The sequence below is a fragment of the Lonchura striata genome, chromosome 2, assembly GCF_050655825.1.
Source record: "Lonchura striata isolate lonStrDom1 chromosome 2, ASM5065582v1, whole genome shotgun sequence".
Taxonomy (NCBI): Eukaryota; Metazoa; Chordata; class Aves; order Passeriformes; family Estrildidae; genus Lonchura; species Lonchura striata.
This window is the reverse complement of record NC_140704.1, coordinates 126,732,501-126,754,446: the sequence shown is the minus strand read 5'-3', so window position 1 is coordinate 126,754,446 and position 21,946 is coordinate 126,732,501. Positions and strand designations below refer to the sequence as shown.

The window sequence follows — 21,946 nt, the reverse complement described above, 5'->3', positions numbered from 1 at the left end:
GATGGCCCTATATGCACTTAGGCTAACACAGAATGAAGGAGCACTGAATTTAATTAACATTGTTAAAACATTTTGAAAGCCTCTGAATAAAGGCTTTACAGAAGTGTAAAGTATTACCATGGTTTCTACAGTCTATTTATTTAGACTTAATAAGATTCTCTTCACACACACACACAACCTTTTTTTGCTTTCCTAAGTAAATGTACATTAATAAATAGTAGTGTTACCCAAGCCATCAAAATTTAGTTTCATCTAAAAACAAACTTTCCCAACATGGCCACCCTGTATTCCCTTTACCCTGTAAGAAACTGAAAGGCAAGTGCAACTTGATAATTGGTGGAATGATCAAAAAATGAAGTTTTTGATCAAGAAAATGAGACAGCAGATTCTTCATTTGCCAACCACTCTCTGAAAATACAAGATTTCAGTACCTTTTGAGATTTAGCCCAGGGCACTGTTAGCTGATCTGAGTTATGTATATGAAGTGATGTTTTCAGAGAATTGGGATCTGACTCATTTCAGTCTTTATAAGTTGAAACAGAGTGAAAACTGCAACTAGAGGCAAGTTGAGAGTTGGAACAGAGCTGAAACTACATCTGCAAAATACTTGCTGTCAGAAAAAGTGGCTAATGGATAGACAGCTGTATTCCTGGCAGCTCAAATCTCATCAAACTTTACAGGTTTACCTCTCTTTTCACAGCAAATCTGAAGGTGGCAACCTGTAGGCCGCTAAATTCTACAAGTTCATTTAGAATTAAAGCAGGAGAGATTAAAGATGGAGAGATGGAAAATACTGGCTATATTCATCTGAAATTCTTGAATTAGTTCCTTCCATGCCCCACCTCTTGGCTGTTTGCTTTCCATGAATTTCTCCATACTAAATCTGCTGACCTACGCAAGGAATTTGTTTCAGAAACAGCTATGTTTAAACACATACTGCAGAATATCCAGGGAAAACACATTCTGAATGTGTAAACTTAGCATTCATGAAAAAGCCCATTTCTAATGGTACATTTGCAATCAATCAGGGAACAGAAATATACCAGGTGTCAAACCAAAACTAACCAACAAAGGACAAAAGTTTAAATGTATTAAATATTGCAACTGACTCTAGGTTTCAGCAGCAGCAGCAGCAGGACTGGGTACAGTTCTTGGAAGATATAAGACAAAATAAACCCGAGAGAAGCCAATTTGAAAGAGAAGCAACATCTATCCATTTAGCAACCAGCCACATATATAAATAGACATTTCCAAGGGATACTTATCACTCCTTGGGATACCTTAGGAGCCAAATGCAGAATCAGAATGGCTTGCGAGCATGGGACAGCTACCTTGGCTATTCCTACCACATGTGCATCCCACCAGCAGGACCTCAGTTTAGAACACAGTTGCTATATCCAAACCCCAAGGCTAGCAAGATACAAAGTCAAACAATGGATGTAGTCACCCAAGTCTAATGATATTGCTGTGGAGATGAAAATCACCTGCATCACCCACACCTCAAGCAATGATGATTCTCCTGTAATGGCCTCGGGCATATGTTAATCAAGAAGGGTGACTGACTAGAACTCAGCAATACTCCACGTGGGAGCACATGAGTGAACCACTGGGCTGATGAACAACCACCCCAAACTACCCCCACTCCTGAGTCCTCCTGCAAAAAAAGAATGGAATCACTGAAGAGTAACTTCATTTATTGCTCTCGTGGCCTTCAGCTATTCATCAATACCATTTTATCATCAGATGTAGCAAGAGTATCCAACAGATCTACAATAACAGGCATGCTTTAATAATGTCTATAGGGTAAGGAACTGCCGTGATGCCTCTGTTATCAAGTGCAACTAGTAGCACTGATTTTGTCTGTCATCTTGCCTTTAAATATAGCAATTCCACATGTAGGTGTATGGAAGTGGCAGTAGTTTCACCAACTGATGCCCTAATGCGCATAATCAGTCAGTCCTAATTTGACTCTATCTTCTGCTAAGAGAGTAGGTTAGAGTTCCCAAGTCAAACTCTCCACAATTTTTCACTGTAATTGACATCAAATATTCTATAACATATACATATATTCATTTGAATAATCAGTACAATTAGTTGTGGCCATAAATATTTAATGAACCTTTGAACTAAAGGTTCAACAGTTTAAGAGACTGGCAATAGGAAACAATATTTATTTCATTGGTGGGTTTTAGGATTCTGAAAATGAAAGAAAGAAAAGATCTATTCCTTCTTATTGCTAGTATAGAGTTATTCCCTGTAGTAATTTGACCAGATTAAAAATCAGCATTTAAATAGAAGTCACCAGTCCAAAAGAGTAGTCCGAATCTGGAGTGATTACAATGCTCTTGCACGCTGTCTCATGGTCCATCAGAAATGCTCTGTCACTCTTACCCTGTTTTTAGCTCAGGGCATAAGTCATCATAAGTCAGTATTGCCCATTGCTGCTATAATAAAAAGAAAAGGAGCAATGGAAATGATAGCTCACGTATCACTACCCCACCTCTTTACCTCAGGAACATGCTTGCATTCAAGCCATTACACTGGGGGAGTCTGCACTGATGCTCTACAGCTAGCAGATATCACTTGTCTGCCCTTTCAATGCAACCTTGAGAACTAAAATTTAGTCAATTTTTAAAAAGCAATGCACAAATTGAGATCAACCTGTTTAAAGACACTGTTGAACTGCAAAAGGCATCTGAACATTAGAATTAAAACAAACTCTGAGGATTTATGCTATAGGAGTTAAATTAATTTCAATGTGAATTTTACACTTTGATCACCATGCAAAAGTGAATTCTTCAAAACACATAGATAAGTTTTAATATGCATCTACCATTGTTTGTTATAGTGTTCTATTATTTATAGTGGCATAAACCACACAAGTTCCCAAAGGGTTAATACAACTAGATGACTGAAATTCATGAGCATAATCCTAAACAAGTGAGTTGAAGTTCTATCAGGTCTATTTCATAGCATCAGGGATTACTGCTAGCAGTCTAATCCTACTGAGCCTAAGGGAGGTACGTTGTATTGTATTTGAAATCCTGGCCAGGAAAGAACGGAAGGTTAAATGGGTGCCTTGCTCTGTAATCAAATATCACAGGCACTACTTATCTATTCAATGAACAACTAACGCAGAAAATCAATTAGGAAACAAATAGCTTCTTCTTTTGATTTTTTTTTTACCTAACAAAAAGAGAGAGTGAAGAGTAAATGTTTTTATAATACATGTTTAATGAAAGTATATAATATTATAAAATAATCTATACATAGACTGGCAAACATTAACAAGAAGGTACAAAACACCACATAGCAACTGCTGGTGTTATAATGCTATTTCTTTAAGTACCAGGGCTATTTTCAAGACTAGCATGTTTTCAAAGTCTGGCAATTGAGCATCTTCTGAGCATATAAAGCAGCACACAGAAACTACTCATACAAAAATATTAACTGACTGCAGATAATTGGACTGTGCTCAAATGAAATCACAAATACATATCCGGTTGTTTGTAACTGAACATCTTAAATTATGTATCAGCTGTGAAGAGCATTTCTTCAGCTGTGCATCATCTTTTGTTCACTTGGTTAAAATCCCAGGAGTACTGAAAAAGGCTGAAGCTCCTGCTGGTCTTTGTTCCCAGCAGGGAGAACTCCCTTTTGGTGGTCTTGAGGTTAACACCCTACCCGCCTCCCCCCCATACCTGTCATTCTGAATAGACTTCACAGTCTGTGCACACAGACAAACAGCCTGACCTGGCCAGCTAGCTTGACCCCTGGGCAGGAAGAAGATCACATCTGGTTATTAATATTGGGACATTAAAAAAATGTAATCTTCAAGGCACTTGGAGAAGCAGGCTGGCAATTATACAGTATGCACGGGATGTCAGTCAGGGAGCATGTTAGCCTGATATTATGTCCGAGAATACTAAAACGTTCATTTTGCTCTGATGAGGGGTTTCAAACACAGTCTCCCTCTGTATCTCTGAAAACTGGCAAGAGAAGTTTGCCCAAAGCACTTAAGGCTCCAGATTATCTGTTCTTACACTTCACAATTTTTAGTCTGCTTTACACAGTTTTATAATGTAAAACATTTGTAGCTGAAAATTTATGCAACTAGAAAAAAGATCTCACATGATTTTATAGCAGAGAAAGGCAACTAATAAGGGGAACAAAACCTCTCAAAATTACAATTGAGAAAAACATGTTCCCATTACATTCTCTGAGTGTTTTACCTCTATCCAGATTTTTTTAGTTTGTTCATTCTAGGCATCTGCATAGTAGACAGTTTAAACACAGTTTATGTAATTGGCTAAAATATACAGAAACACATTTGTACATGCTTGTGATATATATTATATACAGATGTATTTATACAAAGCTTTATATAGCACAGATTTAAGTGTCATGTGTGAAATCTTAGTTCCACCAAGTTCAATGGAAAATTTACCATTTGCTGGGTTGGGACAAAAATTAACCCTACCTAAACAACATACTCCCATCAGGCTATGTACTGTGAATATCAAAGCCCTGGTTTGACCCCTTTACATAGCCAGATAATTATTCCTATGTGACCCCAGTGGTTATATATAAAAAAGAATGAAAGACCATGGTCTTGAACTATTATACATCGTGTGTTTTATCGCAGCCTTATTGATGCCACATGGAAGATCTTTTTATTGTCAATATGAACCCAGCATAGGTCCGGAATTCTTCACAAAGGGCACTCTGACTGCTCAAGGCACACTTCTACACATGTTGTGTGAAAAGTAGAGAAGCATGGTCTTCAGAGAATTCTCAAATGAGTCCTAGATGATGGCATCAACAAAATCTTTGTGCTTGAAACAAGACCTAACATTGTCTCCAGGAGTAATTATTGTTAATGCTCCTAGCTCAGTTAGCTTAAATCAGCTGTCATTAGTTTTGTTTTGCTGCAAACTACCATCAAGACGTTTGCCTTGCTTTCAAATAAAAAAATTTTCTTTCAGATTACACTGAGGCAACACCCAGATGGGCCTTTTACCAATAACGTGTTAATCTTACGATCTTTGAGTCTGAAAAAGGAGCTTCATAGCATTGGAGGTGGGAAGTTTCCAGCTTTTCAACAGAATGCTGGCACTTGTTTTTAGCTCTGATAGGCTTTGAGAAGTCAGACCTTCAAACTGAAATGCTACTATGTATGGAAAAGCTATTACAGGAAAAATGTAAGACGTTTCTAAAATATATTAGTCACGAAGTTACAGCAGCGTTTTTCCCCTTAATATTACTGGGGCTTGGCTCAGTACCTGCAGCCATATGAAAAAAAGAGTATTGATAGAGTTAGAGAGCAACCTACAAATTTCTAACATATTTTTCCTAATGCAAAATATGCGTCAGGTTCAAAATGCATGATAGCTTCCCGTGGGATATTCAGCACACCTTTTTTCTCTCTTTATTACTTGAAACAACACAGCCAACTCAAGCTCAAGACAATAAAATTTTTATCCCAATCATCCCAGATAAATAGAAATGCTCTTAACAATACAGATGACAATGTACATAAACACTCACATTCATCCACAAGAGAAAGTGGAAAAGAAAGTTATTGGCAGAAAAGAAGAAAATATAAAGGGGTCTAGGGCTTGGTAAGTGTGAAACTGTGCTAAGTGCTGCAGAAATTTAGGTGCAAATGGCACCGTGAAAAACAGACACGTAGAGATGTTGAGATGTCGGTAGAGAAGGAAGAAAAATGTGGTGAGGTGGTAAAAAAATGTCTGTGTGTGCAACTGAGGCTGCAAAGAGTAAACCACAAGGCAAGGATGACACTATGCACACTCCTGAGGGAACTGGCATTTTGGAGTGAAATTCCAAGCTTCAGGCAAGAGAGGAAATGTTTCTGACAGGTTGGGGCCTTTTAGGGTGGAGGCTTTCTGGTTTTAAATAGCAGCTGCTTAAAAAATATTCACAAATGTGGAATAATTTAGGAGGAGAAATGGGCTATAAATGAGGTGTCCTAGTGTGTATGCTCACCCACAAAGTATGTCATGGTTATCAATACCCAGTAACCTGGTCTGATCTGTAAAATATATTTAGGGAGGTGGATTTCATTGCATCAACTCACACTCTGTATCAAACAGGCAAACTGTTTCCAGGAGGGGGAAAACATTCCCAAATTCACATCTTCTCCTCCCTTACACATCCTCATTGCAGAGCAGTCTCTCTGGCTCTGTGACTAGCCTTTTATCTAGAGTACCAGAAACAAATGGGAAAGCCCTAGAAATAAACTTTGGGAGAAAAACAGGAACAGTAACCATCAATTTCAGCAAGAAATTACCGAAATAACAGGACTTTTTGAGCTGGATAATTTCTCACAGTAGTGACAAACCACAGTAGTCAAACCACAGGAGAGCCCTGTCCCAGTCAATTGACAGAGTTAAGAAACACTGTCGTTTTGGAAAACTTCTCTATCCTTGGAGTAATACTACTGAGATCATCAATACTGCAACAAGATGGATTTAGCCTACATTCTTCCTGTCTCCTTCCTCTCATCACCATTTTAATAGGAAACAAACAACATTTTTAAAGCTTCAAACTAATTCTGCAGAGGATAAAAACTATCAAAACCCTTGTAATTTTTCCTGAATCTTAGCAAACATTTAGACTTTTGCTTAACAATACGACCTACCTCATGCTGAAGAATTTTCACAGACTGTTCATGCCACTGGCAGCTGAGAATCTTATCTTTGTGGCATAGTGAGGAAATAATCCTCAGCAAAAACTAAATGCTGGGTGAAAAGTTGGGGGATGGGATGTGTGAATGACAGCCTTATGCACTGAAAGAGGACAACTGGTGCTGGGAAAAAACTGTGGTAGTTCATCAAGCCCAGAACACACTGACACAGCCCAGGAAGGCTCCCTGCAAGGTGAGCACAAGAAAAATGAAACCTACCTGAGCAGGGGATCAAAACACAGGACTGCAGTCAGACCCTACAGCTTGTGACAGCAGCCACTGCCTTTCTGTAGCAGATAAAAAGTTTTCTGAAGTCACCAGCATCCCCCTGAGCCGGCTCTGCCTGGGAGCTCCCCACGTCTGCCTGTGCAGCAGGGATTTCACTCTCATCACAGACACATGTACTCTGCCCTCCTGCTACTGCCCTTCCCGGTCCCTCTCCTGCCACATCTCCTGCAAAGTGTGTGGTGGGAAGGACAGGGCCCACACTGCTGGCTCCCTGACAGCCAGGGACTCCCTGACACAAGCAGAGGAACTCTGCCCTCCCCCACGCCAGGGAACTTGCATCAGATCTCCAGTTTCTTTTTTGCCCCATTAATGGCAGAAAGGGAGCTGAGCCAAAATTAGAGAGGGCTGTCCTGTGACTGTGTGTTTGTCATACGTTTCCTTGTTTCAAGTTTTCTCCAATGACTAATAGCCTCTTTAAGAGTTCCAAACAAAAGTAAGCCATTCTAAGATGGAAATTGCTGGACATAGTGAGAAACATTTGGAAGTATTTCTTTTTACGGGGGCATAGGAAATAAATAGGAAAAAACCCTCAACATTTATATACTTACACTTCTCCAAAAAAGGGAGGGGGAAGAATGTGAAGCACTACAAACTTAATTTTGTGAAAGAAGTATTCAGTGATCTGCTGCCAAGATAAGTGCCTCTTTGCTTTAACTAATTAGCACTATTACAGGGTTCAGTACTGACATTTCAGCAGTAATTGATCCTCTGATGCAATTTTTGTGTATTTCAAACTAGCCAATACATCCAGCCAAGAAGGCTGTGCAAGGATGAAGGCTGGCAGTCAGTCACTCGTGAGCATGACCTTGGATCCTGGGATGCTAAAAAGACAGTGCCAGGTGAAGCCACTAGGACTTAGTATTCTAGAAAATCAGACCCCTAATCCCTCCACTTTTAGCACTTTCTACTGGCAGGTAGCACAGCTAATTTAAATTCAGGTATTGACTGTCCTGAACTACTGCTTATATACAGTCACACAGGGAATTTGAACTTCCTGGCTTGCTCTGAAATTAGTATTTAATTTCAAATGTTGTGCTGACTTGGTGGGGAGGGAATTTGGCATCATATTTTCAGATTACTTCACACTACATGCAGGGTAACATAGTTACTATATATTTCTTTTCTTCTAAACCCTAATGTGAAAGGTTTTAATGTCAAGCAGCATGAAGGCCAGAATAATCTAAAAGTCAACATAGCTCCCACAGTATGAGTTCAACCACAACAGACACTCCATCTGTATTTCATGGTATACCTTAATAACAATCAATAATACATTAAAGTTAGCACGAAACAGTATGAAAAGAGGACACTACAAAAGAGTCAATTGCAGTTATGCCTCAGCCTTGCAGTCCATATGCAGAAACATCATCTTCTATTTTGCATTTATTTTGTAAATAAATATCTAGAGTAAATATTTGCAGACAGATGGTTAATTAGCTATTTCTGCTCTTCAGGCTCAGCAAATAGTTAACTGCCTGCAGACATTTGCACCTCAAGCCACTAGGTATAGTAATACATGTGGGAAAACAATGAGAGGCAGGCAATGTGAAGAGACAGGCAGTGTACATAGGCACAAGGAGATGCTTCTTTCTCTCACTCTCCTAATATTAGGGGGAATTTAATTACTCCATGGGTTAATTAAGAGCTGTAGTTTTTTTCCACTCAGCTGGCTATGCAGAAGCAGCCTAACCACGTAAAGTAGACACTTAACAGAGGGGCAAAAAACTAAACTGACAGAGGCAGAAAACAAGCTAGATGAACTAACAGGGCATTTAACAGAACAAAAGTTACCTCTTTGTCTTCTAACTGCAAACCAGGACTGATCCTGCAGAAGTCATAAATGAACTCATGACAGTCAAGACTATCCAAAGAACTGTGAGAAATGCCAGATACTTTTAAAGTTAGCTGAGCATGCAGAAGAAACTCAGTATTGACACATAAATCCAAGAAAATGCATATTAGAAGGAATACTTCGAACCAATCAAACATTTTACTGGTGTCTAAGTTAAATGTAGCCACTCCAGGACACTTCAGCATCAGTTTAAAGGGGGGGCGTGGGAAGAAGCATGTAATGAAAGGCAACATATTTCCAGCACAGACTGCAATAAGATTTGTTTAAAGCAGATTATATTTTTGGATGCACCAGGCATGGGATAGTAAGATCATACAGTTCCACTGAGAACAGCATGTTCAGTTCTGAAATATCTGTATATCTCCAGAAAAATTTAACACTGGTAAAAGGAGTTCAGAGATCAGTGATGGGATTAGCAGAAATGTGGAAAAACTTCCACTAAAAGCAAGACTGAATGGATTGAAATTTTTGTGTAACTAAAAGAGAGGCATGATAAAAAGACTGTAAAGTAATCATAAAGATGATTGTGAAGTTATAAAGTTTATGTAAAAGATCATAAAGCAAGTAAGAACACACAATCTTTTTCATTCTATTACCAGATGAATAAAAAAACCCAAAACTTAATAAACTAATGACAGAAAATTTTAAAAGCCAAAAAAATCTGTATGCAAGTTAAATTAACCTGTGGAACTCCTTCCCACTCCATGTGATTGAGCCAGAAGTTCACTTTATAAACTGATTTGATGTTTGTATACCTATAAGACTACCCAAAGGCAGCTTTGGGGGGAAAAAAATATATACTTGAATTGTTATTATGTTAATTCATTGCAAAATACAGAGGACATAAGAAAAGAATAAGCATTTTTCTGTATAAGCAACATTATACTATATTTGCCCATGATTTTTTTTTTTTCTTTTGGTCTGCATTTCTCTCAGAAGCAATTGTTAGGCAGTCTGTAGCAAAGAGATTAGATAAGGTGGACTAATGGTATAATTTGCTGTGATAGGACAATGATTGCATACTTGGCCTATTAATGTGTTGTTGCTTTTAAAATAACATTCTCTTCTGTTATGGACAGCCACTTCAAGAAATGTACTTAACTAACTTTATTTGAAATAGAGTATTTTTCATTAGGACAGGTTGGAAAGATATCTCATAATTAAGTGACTCAGAAAGAGCTCCAAAGAGAAAAGAAATATTATTTACACCCAGACCAATCCTGATAATTTCAGCCCTAAAAGTGTATAGAAGAAAACTGTAAGTAACTGGGTGAAAGAAATTAGAAGAAAACTGGAAATCCAACCTTTACTGCAGCAGATGCTAACATATACAGACCCTCGTACAGCATTATAGAAGATGACAGTAGCAGCCTGGGGTATGTATGGACACACATGATTTTAAATCCTTTTTATGCTCCTGGGAAGTGCACACTTCTATAAGAACAAACACCTGCCCTTTTGTTACTGTCCACTGCACCCCCTGTGCAAGAAACCCAGCCTCAAACAATTGTGACTTCGCTTCTAACACTTCTGTTGGGTAACTGCCTCTCTGAGCTCTTTTGAGCACGAACAAATTCAGACTCCACCTCAAACTCTTCCCAATACTTGAATTCATCCTTCCCAACTCTACTAAGTCCATGTAAAAATAAATATATACAGACAGAAAGACAGACATATATGAAGAACTTGTTATGCTTAATTATAATTCCATGAGAACCATTTAGACTGTTAGATGTACTACAGGCCAACCTCTCAATCACCTGTACTCGGTTAGAGACACATTGGTTTTTTTTCCCCCCAAAGCCATGCTCTGTTTCCCAGTACAGACAGTATTGACCTTACCTTCTAAATCTATTAGGACAAACAACTACCAGAAGTAAAGGAAAGACATTTGTTTAGTTCCTGTTGTGGACACATGAGGCATAAAACCTTTGTATCTGAAGAGTACAAAAGCTGAGTGAACTGGGATATAGGCTCTCTGTAGCATGAGATTTCAGAGTCTCCTTTTATTGACTACCAGCTCAACTCTTCCTTATCATAAAAATTGTAACTTACACAGAACTCTTCAAAACCAGCATAGCTCTTGTATTTTGTGTGCCCTAAAATGCTTTGGGTAAACCATATCATCTGTTTGATGATTTTGAGGAAGCTAAGGCTAGAGAATTTGAGCTTCTCAGTGAAAAACTCATGAAATAAAAGAAAATAAATATCCTAGCAAGACTTCTTGGATCCAGGCCCTACATGTAACATGTTGAGTCAGAGATGATCCCACAAACCTATTTTTGCTTTCTGAAAAACAAAAAAAGACAACACAAAAAGGCAAAAAAAAAAAAAAAATTCAAAGTGACTACAGAGTGTCCGTGTAAGGATTTGCTCTTTCTCAAAAATACCTGTAAGCAGTCCTAATGACTAGCTACAAAGATTTTTATTCCTTGAGTTCTATAAGTCACAGAATCCAAGTACTGTGAAGATATTGTTGAAGCCTGCCACACTACAAAACACACCAGTGGAGACAGGAACAGAGAGACAGAGCACATTGACAGCATATCCCATTCATCATGACCTATGAGACTACCTTAGTAAATCAAAAAGTGGCAAAGGATATCCACAGCCTAGATACAGCACCTATTACTGAGATGCATCTGCAACAGGGTTAGACTCAGGGGACTAACAGTACAGGAATGCTTTCAAATCTGCCCAAATTCTAGGTCAGAAATTTAGTAAAATTAGTTCTAAACTATTTTCTGTGGTCTTTGATCTTTCTCATCTGAGACCTGACTTCAGAAGATCCGGTCCTGACATATCCCAGGATTCCAGCTTCCTCCTGGGTCAAGATTTTGAGTCACAGAAGCTCCTGAACAAATAAGACATAAGGTTTTCAGAAACACTTGCAGTTTGGACTCATTTTTTCCACCAGCTTTATTCTTCCTGATTTCCAGTCATTCATTAGCTGCTTACATATCTCCAAATGCCAAAGGGTGTTTCCAAAATAGTAACATCTAGATATTAAAGCTGTGTCATTTCAGTAGTAAAGCAAGCTTTTTTTCCATGCTCTCATCACTAGCACACAAAGAACAAGAATACCAAGATGCTCCTTAGACTTTGTTTCATTGTTCTTGCTGTAAAAATATCAAGTTTCTGGTCATTCACAAAGTGTTTATTCAATTAGAGAATGCTAGTAATTTTTTTTTGTCAATCTACTTTCCATAGAGCAAGTTTTTGTCTAAGTTACATAGAAAACAAGAGCATTGTTGTCTGAATGGTATGAAGCTGTGTCAGGGGAAGTTCAGCTTGGACAGTAGGGAAAAGTTCTTCACTGAAAGAGTGGTTGGTCACTGTCACAGGTTTCTCAGAGAAGTGCTCACAGCACCAATCCTGTCAGAGTTCAAGGAGCATCTGGATGACAGTCATACAGTTTAGTTTTAGGTGTCTTACGAGGAGCAGAAGTTTGATTCAATGAGTCCCTTCCAATGCCAGACATTCTGATTCTCTGATTCTGTGAATAAGAAGTGCCCTTCTTTCTCCTTTAATATTAGGAGCCAGAGTTTTTACTTTAGGATAAGGATAATATCAATTATAGCTATTATGCTACTTGAGCCACTTGCAACATCTTAGGATTTTCCAAGAAAAACATCTTCCTTTTTAATAAAGTTGTTTGGAGAAAACTGAATTCCCTCACCAAAGAAGTGCTATATGTCCAAACCACAAGCTTAGGATACCAATGGAAAAATTCCATATGTGCTAAACAACTAAAATCAAGAGATGCAGACCTTTATAATTGCCCGATAAAGTTCTGGAAAGAAGCGTTTTCACTGCTGACCTTTGTTTTAAAAGGGTCATCTTGAACTTCCTCTAAGAGTAATCTAGTTTTCTGCTGAAGGTTGAGGTTCAAACTATCCCAGAGCATCAGATTCTGTGCCATCTTTATGGGTGGATGTGGTTCTATGGTTCTTTTCTCCAAAAGCAGTGCAAGGAAGTAGTGCATGTTCTTGATTTTTGAGAGAGTTTAAAAGGGAGAACAGGGACTACAAATAAAGAGCCTTTTTGGGCAGAGCACTGAATAGCTAGGCTTCCTGCACACAGTCCAGCAATAAACCAGTAGTTATACAGTTATGTATTTTACACATGTGAATCATGCGAGCAGCATGGTTTGATTAATACTCTAGAATAACATTTTTAAATAGAAAAAAAAAATATTTTTTGTTAGGCAACCCTGGTGGTCAAACATCCACTCTTGGAATGAGTCTAGTATGTTACTATCCATAGCTCCTATTAGTAATATGTTTCCTATGCATGCATATAACCAAGGAGTATTGTTCATACCCCTTGTATCTTTTTTTTTTTTTTTTCTGTTACTGTATCTGCTACTGCAGTAGGATGCCCAAGGCATGGGAACCTGCACACTTCATAATTCAAAGACTACCTTTGCTCAATTTTTGTTTTCTTCAATACCCCCTGCCTTTAAAAGCTAAGGATTATTTTAATGCCTTCCTTCCCACTGGTAGAGTAAAACATACATTTTCCCCCGAGGCTATGGTGCACGATATGCTGTGTATCTGTCTGCTGCAGTACTGAAGGGTTAGAAAGTTGTGCTGCAGACCAAGGGGATAATTTCTATGACATCCTCCTTCATGGCTGCCCACAAAGCAAAAGTCTTGAAGTTCTTAGCAAAGCTTTACTTTTTTTTTATGTATCAGCATGAGGTGCAGATAGTCTGCACTATCTGCCCATATTAAGTACACCAGTCTTACAGGGAGATCATCAGGTTCAAAAATTATTGCAAGCCACCACTTGTAATTTATGTTTTATCAACATAAAGCCTCTACTCATATTTAACATAATTAATACCTGATTCCTGTTCTACTGTATTGTATTTTACCCACAAACATACACTTGGAAGTTTATCCAAGAAAATACATCTCCTGCATGTGCCTGATCCTTGCTGAAACCAACAGCAATTGCATTACTTAGTATTTCACACCAGCATCTTCACTATCCTTTCTTATCCTTTTCTGCTCCAGTAATACCCCAAAGAAGGAAAAAAGAAAAAATGTGGATAATTAATTTGTCTGTCTAGCAATATAGACATATATTGAGCCAATACATTCTCAAACTCTTTGTATCAAAAAGCTCAAATCTGTCCTGTACATCTGAGGCCCATAAGATTTTAGTCCTATTAATTGTCCTTTAAAATCATGATTCTGGTATTTTGGTAGATGGACAAACAAATGCATAGACCAAGGGAAAGTTTCTTCTAAATTACTTAGCAAAAACAATAGCAAAGCTGAATTACATGTATCCATGTCAAAATACAACTTTCCTGTCATGTGTCAGTCTTTGTACTTTTTTTTACTGCTCATTTTTAAATATGTGGAAGACAGCGTAGAGAAAAATCTCACCTGGGAGAGTCTGGCAAACTAATTACAATTTTAGAAAAGACACCTGTAGTGAGTTGCATAATATCAGCTAAAGTCTCCTATGGGTAACAAGAAAATCTATGTTGCAAGGCTGGGAGGGAGTGGCTGTTAAATCCATAGCTGCAATCTATTAATGCACACATACATATGCACTCACTTTAACACCATACTCTTACACAGACTATACACTGCATCTCTGCTTTGAATCTCAGCCAGAAATAATTACATATTTCTCTTAATGTCAGAATGAAAGAACTCCAGGCACAAAAAATAGCTGTTATACAGCCATTTTGTGTGTTGAACATACTGAATAAATGAGGCTGATGCTCTTTCTGCTGCTTTGGCTCTCCTTGCTCACTTTTCCTGGTCTCCAAGAGGACCTACTCACTCGGGCCCCACTGGGCAGACTGCACACTGCAGGTAGTCTGGTACAGCCTCCTTCCCAAGGACAGCACACACACTGGGCTTCTGGACTGCATCTCAACAGAAGAACATGAAGATTCTTTAAACTATGATTTGAGAACACCTCCCTGTTTCAGCAGTGTACCATAAGCTGAATACAAAATATGGTATTTTTTAACAAGAAACATTATGTAAGACATTCTGAGAGACTGACATCTGAATATCAAATTAAATGTACATAAAATAAAATGTGAAAATGTTTTCTCTGCTGTTTTATTTTAATTTTATCATTACAAAGGGTAATTTTGAAATTGCTATTTTACCAGCCAACAATTTTTTTTTTGTTAACTGGGGGTTTTCGGATTTTTTTAAATAAATATTCTTATCTATAGTGTACAAGTACATACAGTAAGCATATAAATTATTTGTAGCTATGACTACACAATGTGTGTATGGCCGTGACTAGACAGCGTGTTCTTTGAACACTGGTTTCTCTTTATACATGTAAGCACAACAGCATAATCTGAATCATGGTAAATGAAACTTGCAGTGGAAATTAAATTTCATAAAACATTTAAAACCATAAGTGAATACAAATCTCAAAGGACTTTAAAAATTGAAATACCTTCTATTCTCTATATGAGGCTTGTTTAGAGAAAGAAATTAGAATAACTGTTGTTTATTACTGAAAACAGTTTTATTCCAAACAACCAAAAAGAATAACATCAAGCAAAGCTTGGTTTAGCTCCTCAGGTGTGCAGACATATTCCAATTTCCTTTCCACAATGATTTTTATGCAAATCAATGCTGCACAATCTCCTGACCTCTTTTACCGTCATATTGGGACAATGACAGTAAAATAATTGGTTTGGCACATTTGTAGGATATTTTATTTTATATAAAAAAGTTAGTGCAGGACAATTGAAATGAAAAGAATTTGACTTTCTGTTAATTCCAAGCTGATCAAGTACCAGAATTTCAAGCCAAACAGAGTAAAGCAAACAAAGTGATTTGGGCTGTTAGTCCATTTGTCCCCATGCACATATACTTCGCATCCCCCTCAGCTGTTAATTCCTAACAACCATGCTTTCATCCAGAACAAGGATAATGAGAAAAAAACAAGCAGTTTTCCTTGAGGAACTGTTACACTAAAAGTTACCTAAATACTAAATCCCACTTGTGCCTCCTGCACGTGATAAAGATGAGCAAATCATTCAATACTCCTGGCCGACTTAAAATCCAAATATGCAAACAGCATTATGGAATCCAGACAGACTATTCTGCTTCACTGATGACAGATGCAGAAAAAAAAAGCTGGTCTGATTAAACTTTTGACTTTGAACCAGCAGAGAAGTGGACACCTCGCTTTAAAGAGCAATTCAGAACCTCAGCTGAAGAGCAGGTGCCACACAGTATTTGCCTTTCCTGCAGAGGATGCTAGCTAGCAGGACCAGCAGCTGACCATGAAAATTCTTGGCCCTAAGTGACCCAAGAACAGATTATAAATCCATCCTATAAAATATAGCAAAAGCCCCATTTGTTCTTCCACCCTTTCAATATGTGATGTTATACATTTGTGATTATCTCATTTTATTGGACTCTTTAAAAAGCTGTTTATGATCATTTGTGGACAAAACAAAGGCTCATTGTAAACTCTCTTTTAAATAAGTTGGAAGGTCAATATGAAACAAAGGGCTCCACTTTCATAACTGCTTACATGCAAACTATGCTTGTGTGTGTAATATTACAGTGCATTTCAGCAAAAGGATAGAGTCCTAGCTAATTACAAAGCTAACATATAATAGCATTGCATTAGCAGCCCAAGAAATTCCTATTGAATTGCATACATCTGAAAATAGAAAGACATGGTTGTGCTGAAACTTAATTATCTTGGCAAAAATTGTGAGGGCTTAATTCTCAGAAGACATAAACACAAAGCTCTGCTTTACACTCCCAAGGATCTAATTCTTTGTTTATTCAGACAACCTCCATCAGACAAAACTTACCATTTGGATTGACTGATTTGCCTTCTTATTTATAGTATCTACAGCTAAGTAACACAATTACTGCGTGGTTTGTGAGCAAGGGAAAGAATACTTCTGACGTACAAATACAAGGCCTCAAAGAGACAATAAGTGTGCTCTGCCAGATTAAAAAAGTTAATGCTGTTGCATTCCACCCTAGGCAGAGAAGACAAGCCTTTTCCAAGGACAGGTCTGACTGAAATCCTTTTTTATGGGTTCAAAGTAAAACATTATGGTGAAAAAATGAATACAGCTTTGTTTGTTTCTTCAGTCATTGTTAGCAATAGACATAAGGGTATTCTGGTTTTGAGCCCATATGGAAAGACCATCAACACTTTCTGCTCCTGGGTCCTTTGCCAAAATACCATATCCCACATGCCTTTTACCTTAAAACATAAAAGAAAAGGTGTTGTTCTGGTCAAATAAAGGAATAATTTTTACTAGCATACGTCTAATGTTAAAGCTGCCTAAATCCTGCCAAAGACATTACAACACCATCTGCAAAACAGATTTTCATTAAATTGATCAGTTTAAAGTTAAGCAGCTAGGCAGATGATGCTTTTGAGCTAACCTTTAACCTTTAACCTTCTTAAACTGAAATCAGGTCACTCCTCTTGGGTAATATCTTTGCTGCTTGAGAACATGGGAGGTAAAGAGATATACCAAAATTTAAAAATCATAGCATAAATAGTGTTGTGTATCAATATTTTGTCAATAAAAGAAAGACCAAGGTAGTTCTCATACAGTCTGCTGCTTCTCGTTTTCCCTGAGCTTCTAAATAGTTGCATACACAATATAAACTGCAGTAAATATACAGTATAAAGCAATTACTATTGAAGGTATTATCAGCTAATCAAAAATATTTTTGATAAACTGTCTTCAAATACTAATTTGTAATTAGAAATTGATCATGTTATTCAGTCACTTGGTTAAGTAAATTTTACTTCCAGACATTCCAGTTTTCTTTACAAAACAGCTATCCTGTACTTATTTATTTATTAATAAAAGTATTTGGAAACTATTTTATGAGCACGGGACATGATATATGCAGTTTCCTGAAAGTTATTTGACTAAGCTACAAAATGGCTGCCTGAAGAGCAGTTCCAGATATATGTATTTTACATCCACAGAGACAGATCACCGTCCTGCCTCAGCTTCCCAAATCTGCAGAAGCTGAATGTTTCCTCCTGCAGAATGGAAATGCACTCTGTTGCTATAGAAGCTTTCTCTGTTTACTTGTGGAGTCACTGAATGCTTCTTGATGGATGCTGCCAAGAACTTGCAACTCTTCTGTGGTTTAATTTGCTAATATCAAGCTCCACAATTCCAAAAGTAAGTCTTTGGGAAATTCATTTAGGCCAGGCTAAGTTCATTTAGGGTAAGACTGTCTTTGTTCTGGTTCCTAGCAGCCACATTACCAACACCATTTGAATACTGCACTTCTGTAAGGAACAACCAGGCCATTTCTTCTTTAAATAACTTAGAAAACAGCTAAAGGTTCTACTTTGCCACATTTAGAATCTAACTCTAAAAGTGACATTTCCGTACTGCCTAAAATTATACAGCTTCAGAAGAGAAGCTCTGATGTCCACGGCTTCCTTAAAAGCTTTGGCTATGAAAAGACATCCTTTTATTCCATCAATAGTTAAGCACAGGGAGAAAAATCAAGCTGTTATGGCAACACTTATAAGAAGAAAATTCACAAAACAATAACATTTAAACAAATACAAATGACTGAAGAAAAACTTTGAGGTACTTGACAAAGCAAAGGAACAAAGGCACATATTCTTCTTTTGTGCTTTCAGATGGTTTTAGTATTAAACTTTTTATTGCTGAACCATATTCACAGCACCTTAATTTTTAAAAAGAGGAGCTGCTTGAATATAAACACAATTCATAAATATTCGATATTGCTCCCAAGGCATATATCTATTATTCATACAAATTAATGTTCTTTTTTTCCTTAGGTGCTCTAAAAGTTTATCTGATGTATCAAGAGAAAAAAAGTTTACAACTCTCTTGGTGTCAACAGCTTCACCAAGACCTGACAAAACTATCAAGTCTGCTAGTAGATAACTTAGCAGATTTTCAAAACTGCATTTATGTACATCTTCAGGCCTGAATGTGCACTTATAATTAAGAGCAAAGTTTTCTGGATGGTGTGCAGAGGCATTATATTCTATTATAGAGCACACACATCTAGAACATCTTGGTCTTTTGGGACATATTGTAGCACTTCATGCCAACGCCAAATCTTAAAAAAAACCCAGCAATACTCCAACTGATATTTTCGATGTGACATCACTTTCCTAATTAACTTTAAAAATGAAATTATATAAAAAATAGTGTATGTGTGTCTATATGCTATCTGCTTTCTAAGAGTCATTAAACCTAATGGGGTTAAAATTTCCAAGGTTCTCTAGGAAGTCATGAGGGACAGAAACTTTTTAAAAAGCTGAGACACTCACTAGGAATCCTAGGGACAAGTCCTTTAAAAATACATGCATCAGGAGAGTTGGAATCCTATGGTTAATCGACAGACACTTTCAATTGTCCTACTTAGGTCATGAAGCCTAGAGGGTATCTGGGAGTTTATGGTTTCCATTTCCACTGGGATGTCCTTAACTGATTCAAAGACTGAGCTCCAAAGGCTAGTGATGGTCCCTTGCTGTGTATGATAGCTGCTACATAGATGCTACTGAGCTGCTCCATCTAACAAACCAGGATCTGGCAAAGTAGAATCAGCAGCAGCATATTTTCAGTGAAGAGGACCAAGAGCTAATCCTCTCTCCTATAGCATCCCACATCAAATATTTTTTAGGACAGGCTGGAAACCCAAACATATTTGATAACGGTTTCCTTAGGGATCAGGCTGAGTGAGTGAAGAGAAAGTACTGTTTCGAGTAGATAGTTTATGTACCTTGTGACTCTAGTTTTTTGGTTTTTTTAAATAAGCAGGTGACAACTTATTTTCAACAGCCTCAGAAGCTTTGGCAGTAAAACCATCTGAGAAAAACCTTCTGCCTTCCCTTCTCCTACTCATCATTCCTGTCTGTGGCACCATTTGAAGTAGCATTTCTTTGAATGGTGGCATTATAGAACAAATAATTGAAATAATGCAGGTTAACACTCCAAAAAATAGATGGGGACCAAAAGTGTGGTTGTTTTTTTTGTTTTGTTTTGTTTTTTGCTTTTTTTTTTGAAAAACCCTGACTTAGAGTGTGGCTGCATAATGTAAATGGAGGACTCAAGGAATGGCTTCACGGATGACAGGGAGCAGGAACCTCTAAAGGGAGTTTTGCTGCAGAGGCAGGCTATGTCATTAAACTCTCAGCTCTTTTCTTACTTTTCTTAACAGGACTTTAAATCTTAAAAAAAAAACCAGCAAAAAATAAAACCCTCTAGAATTAAGGAAAAAATACAATATAAATAAAATATATTATTAAATTAGCAGAGCAGCCAGCACTGTGGGACAGTATAATAGACCAAAACTTGTATTACTGCCATTTTTGCTTACAGCAGATGCACCAAGGTTACAACTATTAAGTTATAAAATGAAAATCTATGTTACTGCCTGTGCAACATGTATTAGCTCAGACCAACCATTTGAACATGGCTAAACACCAGAAAAATGTTATTTCTTGCTTAAACTAGAGGTCTACTGAGACTTTTCCATATTTGTTCTGTATGTACAGGTCTTCAATATGATTAGAAAACCAGCATAGTTGCTGTAATCAGCAGATGACTCCTGATAGTTTAGTTATCACAGATTTCTAGTATAAATCAATAGATAACACTTGCAAAATGGATTTTCTAATCATATTTAGAGCTTGTTACAGTGACTAATGGTTTGCAATATTTCCTGAATTTTTATATCCCCTAGACAAAAGAAGTTTTTAATAAGTTACAAAGTTATTCATCTTGGAAATGAATGTGTTATATTTTGTACATGAACCAAGACAATCAAGCCAATCCAGTAAACACACTGCAGAAAATAAGTTACCCCATAATTAGGGTTTGGAAAAAGTCATGACAAGTTGTGTAATAAATGGTATTCATCACTCCCACATATTCATTATATCCACATAGTTTTTTCCAGTAAAGATAAAAATATAGTTGCCATTCTACTAACATATTTATCTACACCACACCCTTTCATGTTTGTGAAAAATCATTACTGGTTTGGAAAAGAAGGGCAGACAAAAGGATGACAGTGCTTACTTTTGAATATCCTTTGTAATAATGTGGCATATTGCATGTGCTTACTGAAAATAGCAATGTAAAATAACTTGGCTGTGATACATCATGGTTGCAAACAGATACATATGCCAGAAAGTGATCTCCTCTCCTTATGTGTGGTATGGGCAAAACACAATTTTCCATAATATCTCTCAATCTTCTGATCAAAATGTAACAGACAAAGTCTGAAAAGATTATGAGAGATGAAAAACACCATTTATTATGAGAGAACTTTAAAAAAAAAAAAAACAGTTTATGGACCCCGTGTTTGCAGGAAGTGCCTCCTAAATGACGCCCAGGTGAGTCAACAGGACTCATCTAGAACACTCCTCCCTGACTAACCTGCAGTTTTTGTTTGACTATATGCATGTTCAATAAACATTTACTCTACTAATTAATCAATGTTCTGTTTGATGAGCCCTGAGTGGGTTAATTTCCCAGCCTACTTGGTGCTGGCTGGAGCTGCTGTCACAGACTTACCTTGTAGAGTTTCAGGGCTGCCTCGTGCCTGTGATTGGTAGTATGTAAGCGCAATTTATCCACGCTGTTGGTGTAATAGTCACAGGCGTTACATTTCAGGTGAACCGGGTTGCCAATGGCAATACACTTCAGCCTCCACTCATTAGTTTTGCCGCCTTCTTTAATGTGAGCCACCAGTTGATATTTCTGCATATGTTTGTCAGTCTTGCAGTGGAGCTGGAAGTTCGCTTTGAGCTGGGTGTTGTAGTTACAGAGCTTGCACTGGTAGATGTCTCCAATTACAGCCCTCCACTCCTCTTCGGGGAGTGAGCGCTCACTGCTCACATGCACACTTAGGGCCTCCAGGCTGTCAGAGGTGAATTTGTTGCAAACAGCACACTGGAAAAGCTTCAGCGCTGGGTCACTGATATAAGGTGACAGCTCTCCTGCAGTAAGGAGGGACAGGTCATCACCCATTAGCTGACCACTGGCAAGCCGGATTTCAGGCGGCAGCTCATTATTTACTACAGGAGAAAAAAAATTAAAAGGGAAAGTAGAG

General features: G+C 37.6%; 1 protein-coding gene across 5 annotated transcripts in view; it reads right to left on the bottom strand.

Annotated features, from left to right (window-relative positions):
* ZFHX4 (zinc finger homeobox 4) overlaps nt 1–21,946 on the bottom strand; it is a 151,743-nt gene that overhangs the window by 99,977 nt on the left and 29,820 nt on the right. For 4 of the 5 annotated variants that reach the window (XM_021550548.4, XM_085572269.1, XM_021550544.4 and 1 more), the window contains exon 3: nt 21,409–21,911. In XM_021550548.4, the coding sequence (XP_021406223.2) occupies nt 21,409–21,911 (503 nt within the window). The remainder of the gene's footprint in view (nt 1–21,408; nt 21,912–21,946) is intronic. The other variant, XM_021550550.4, reaches the window with a different exon arrangement.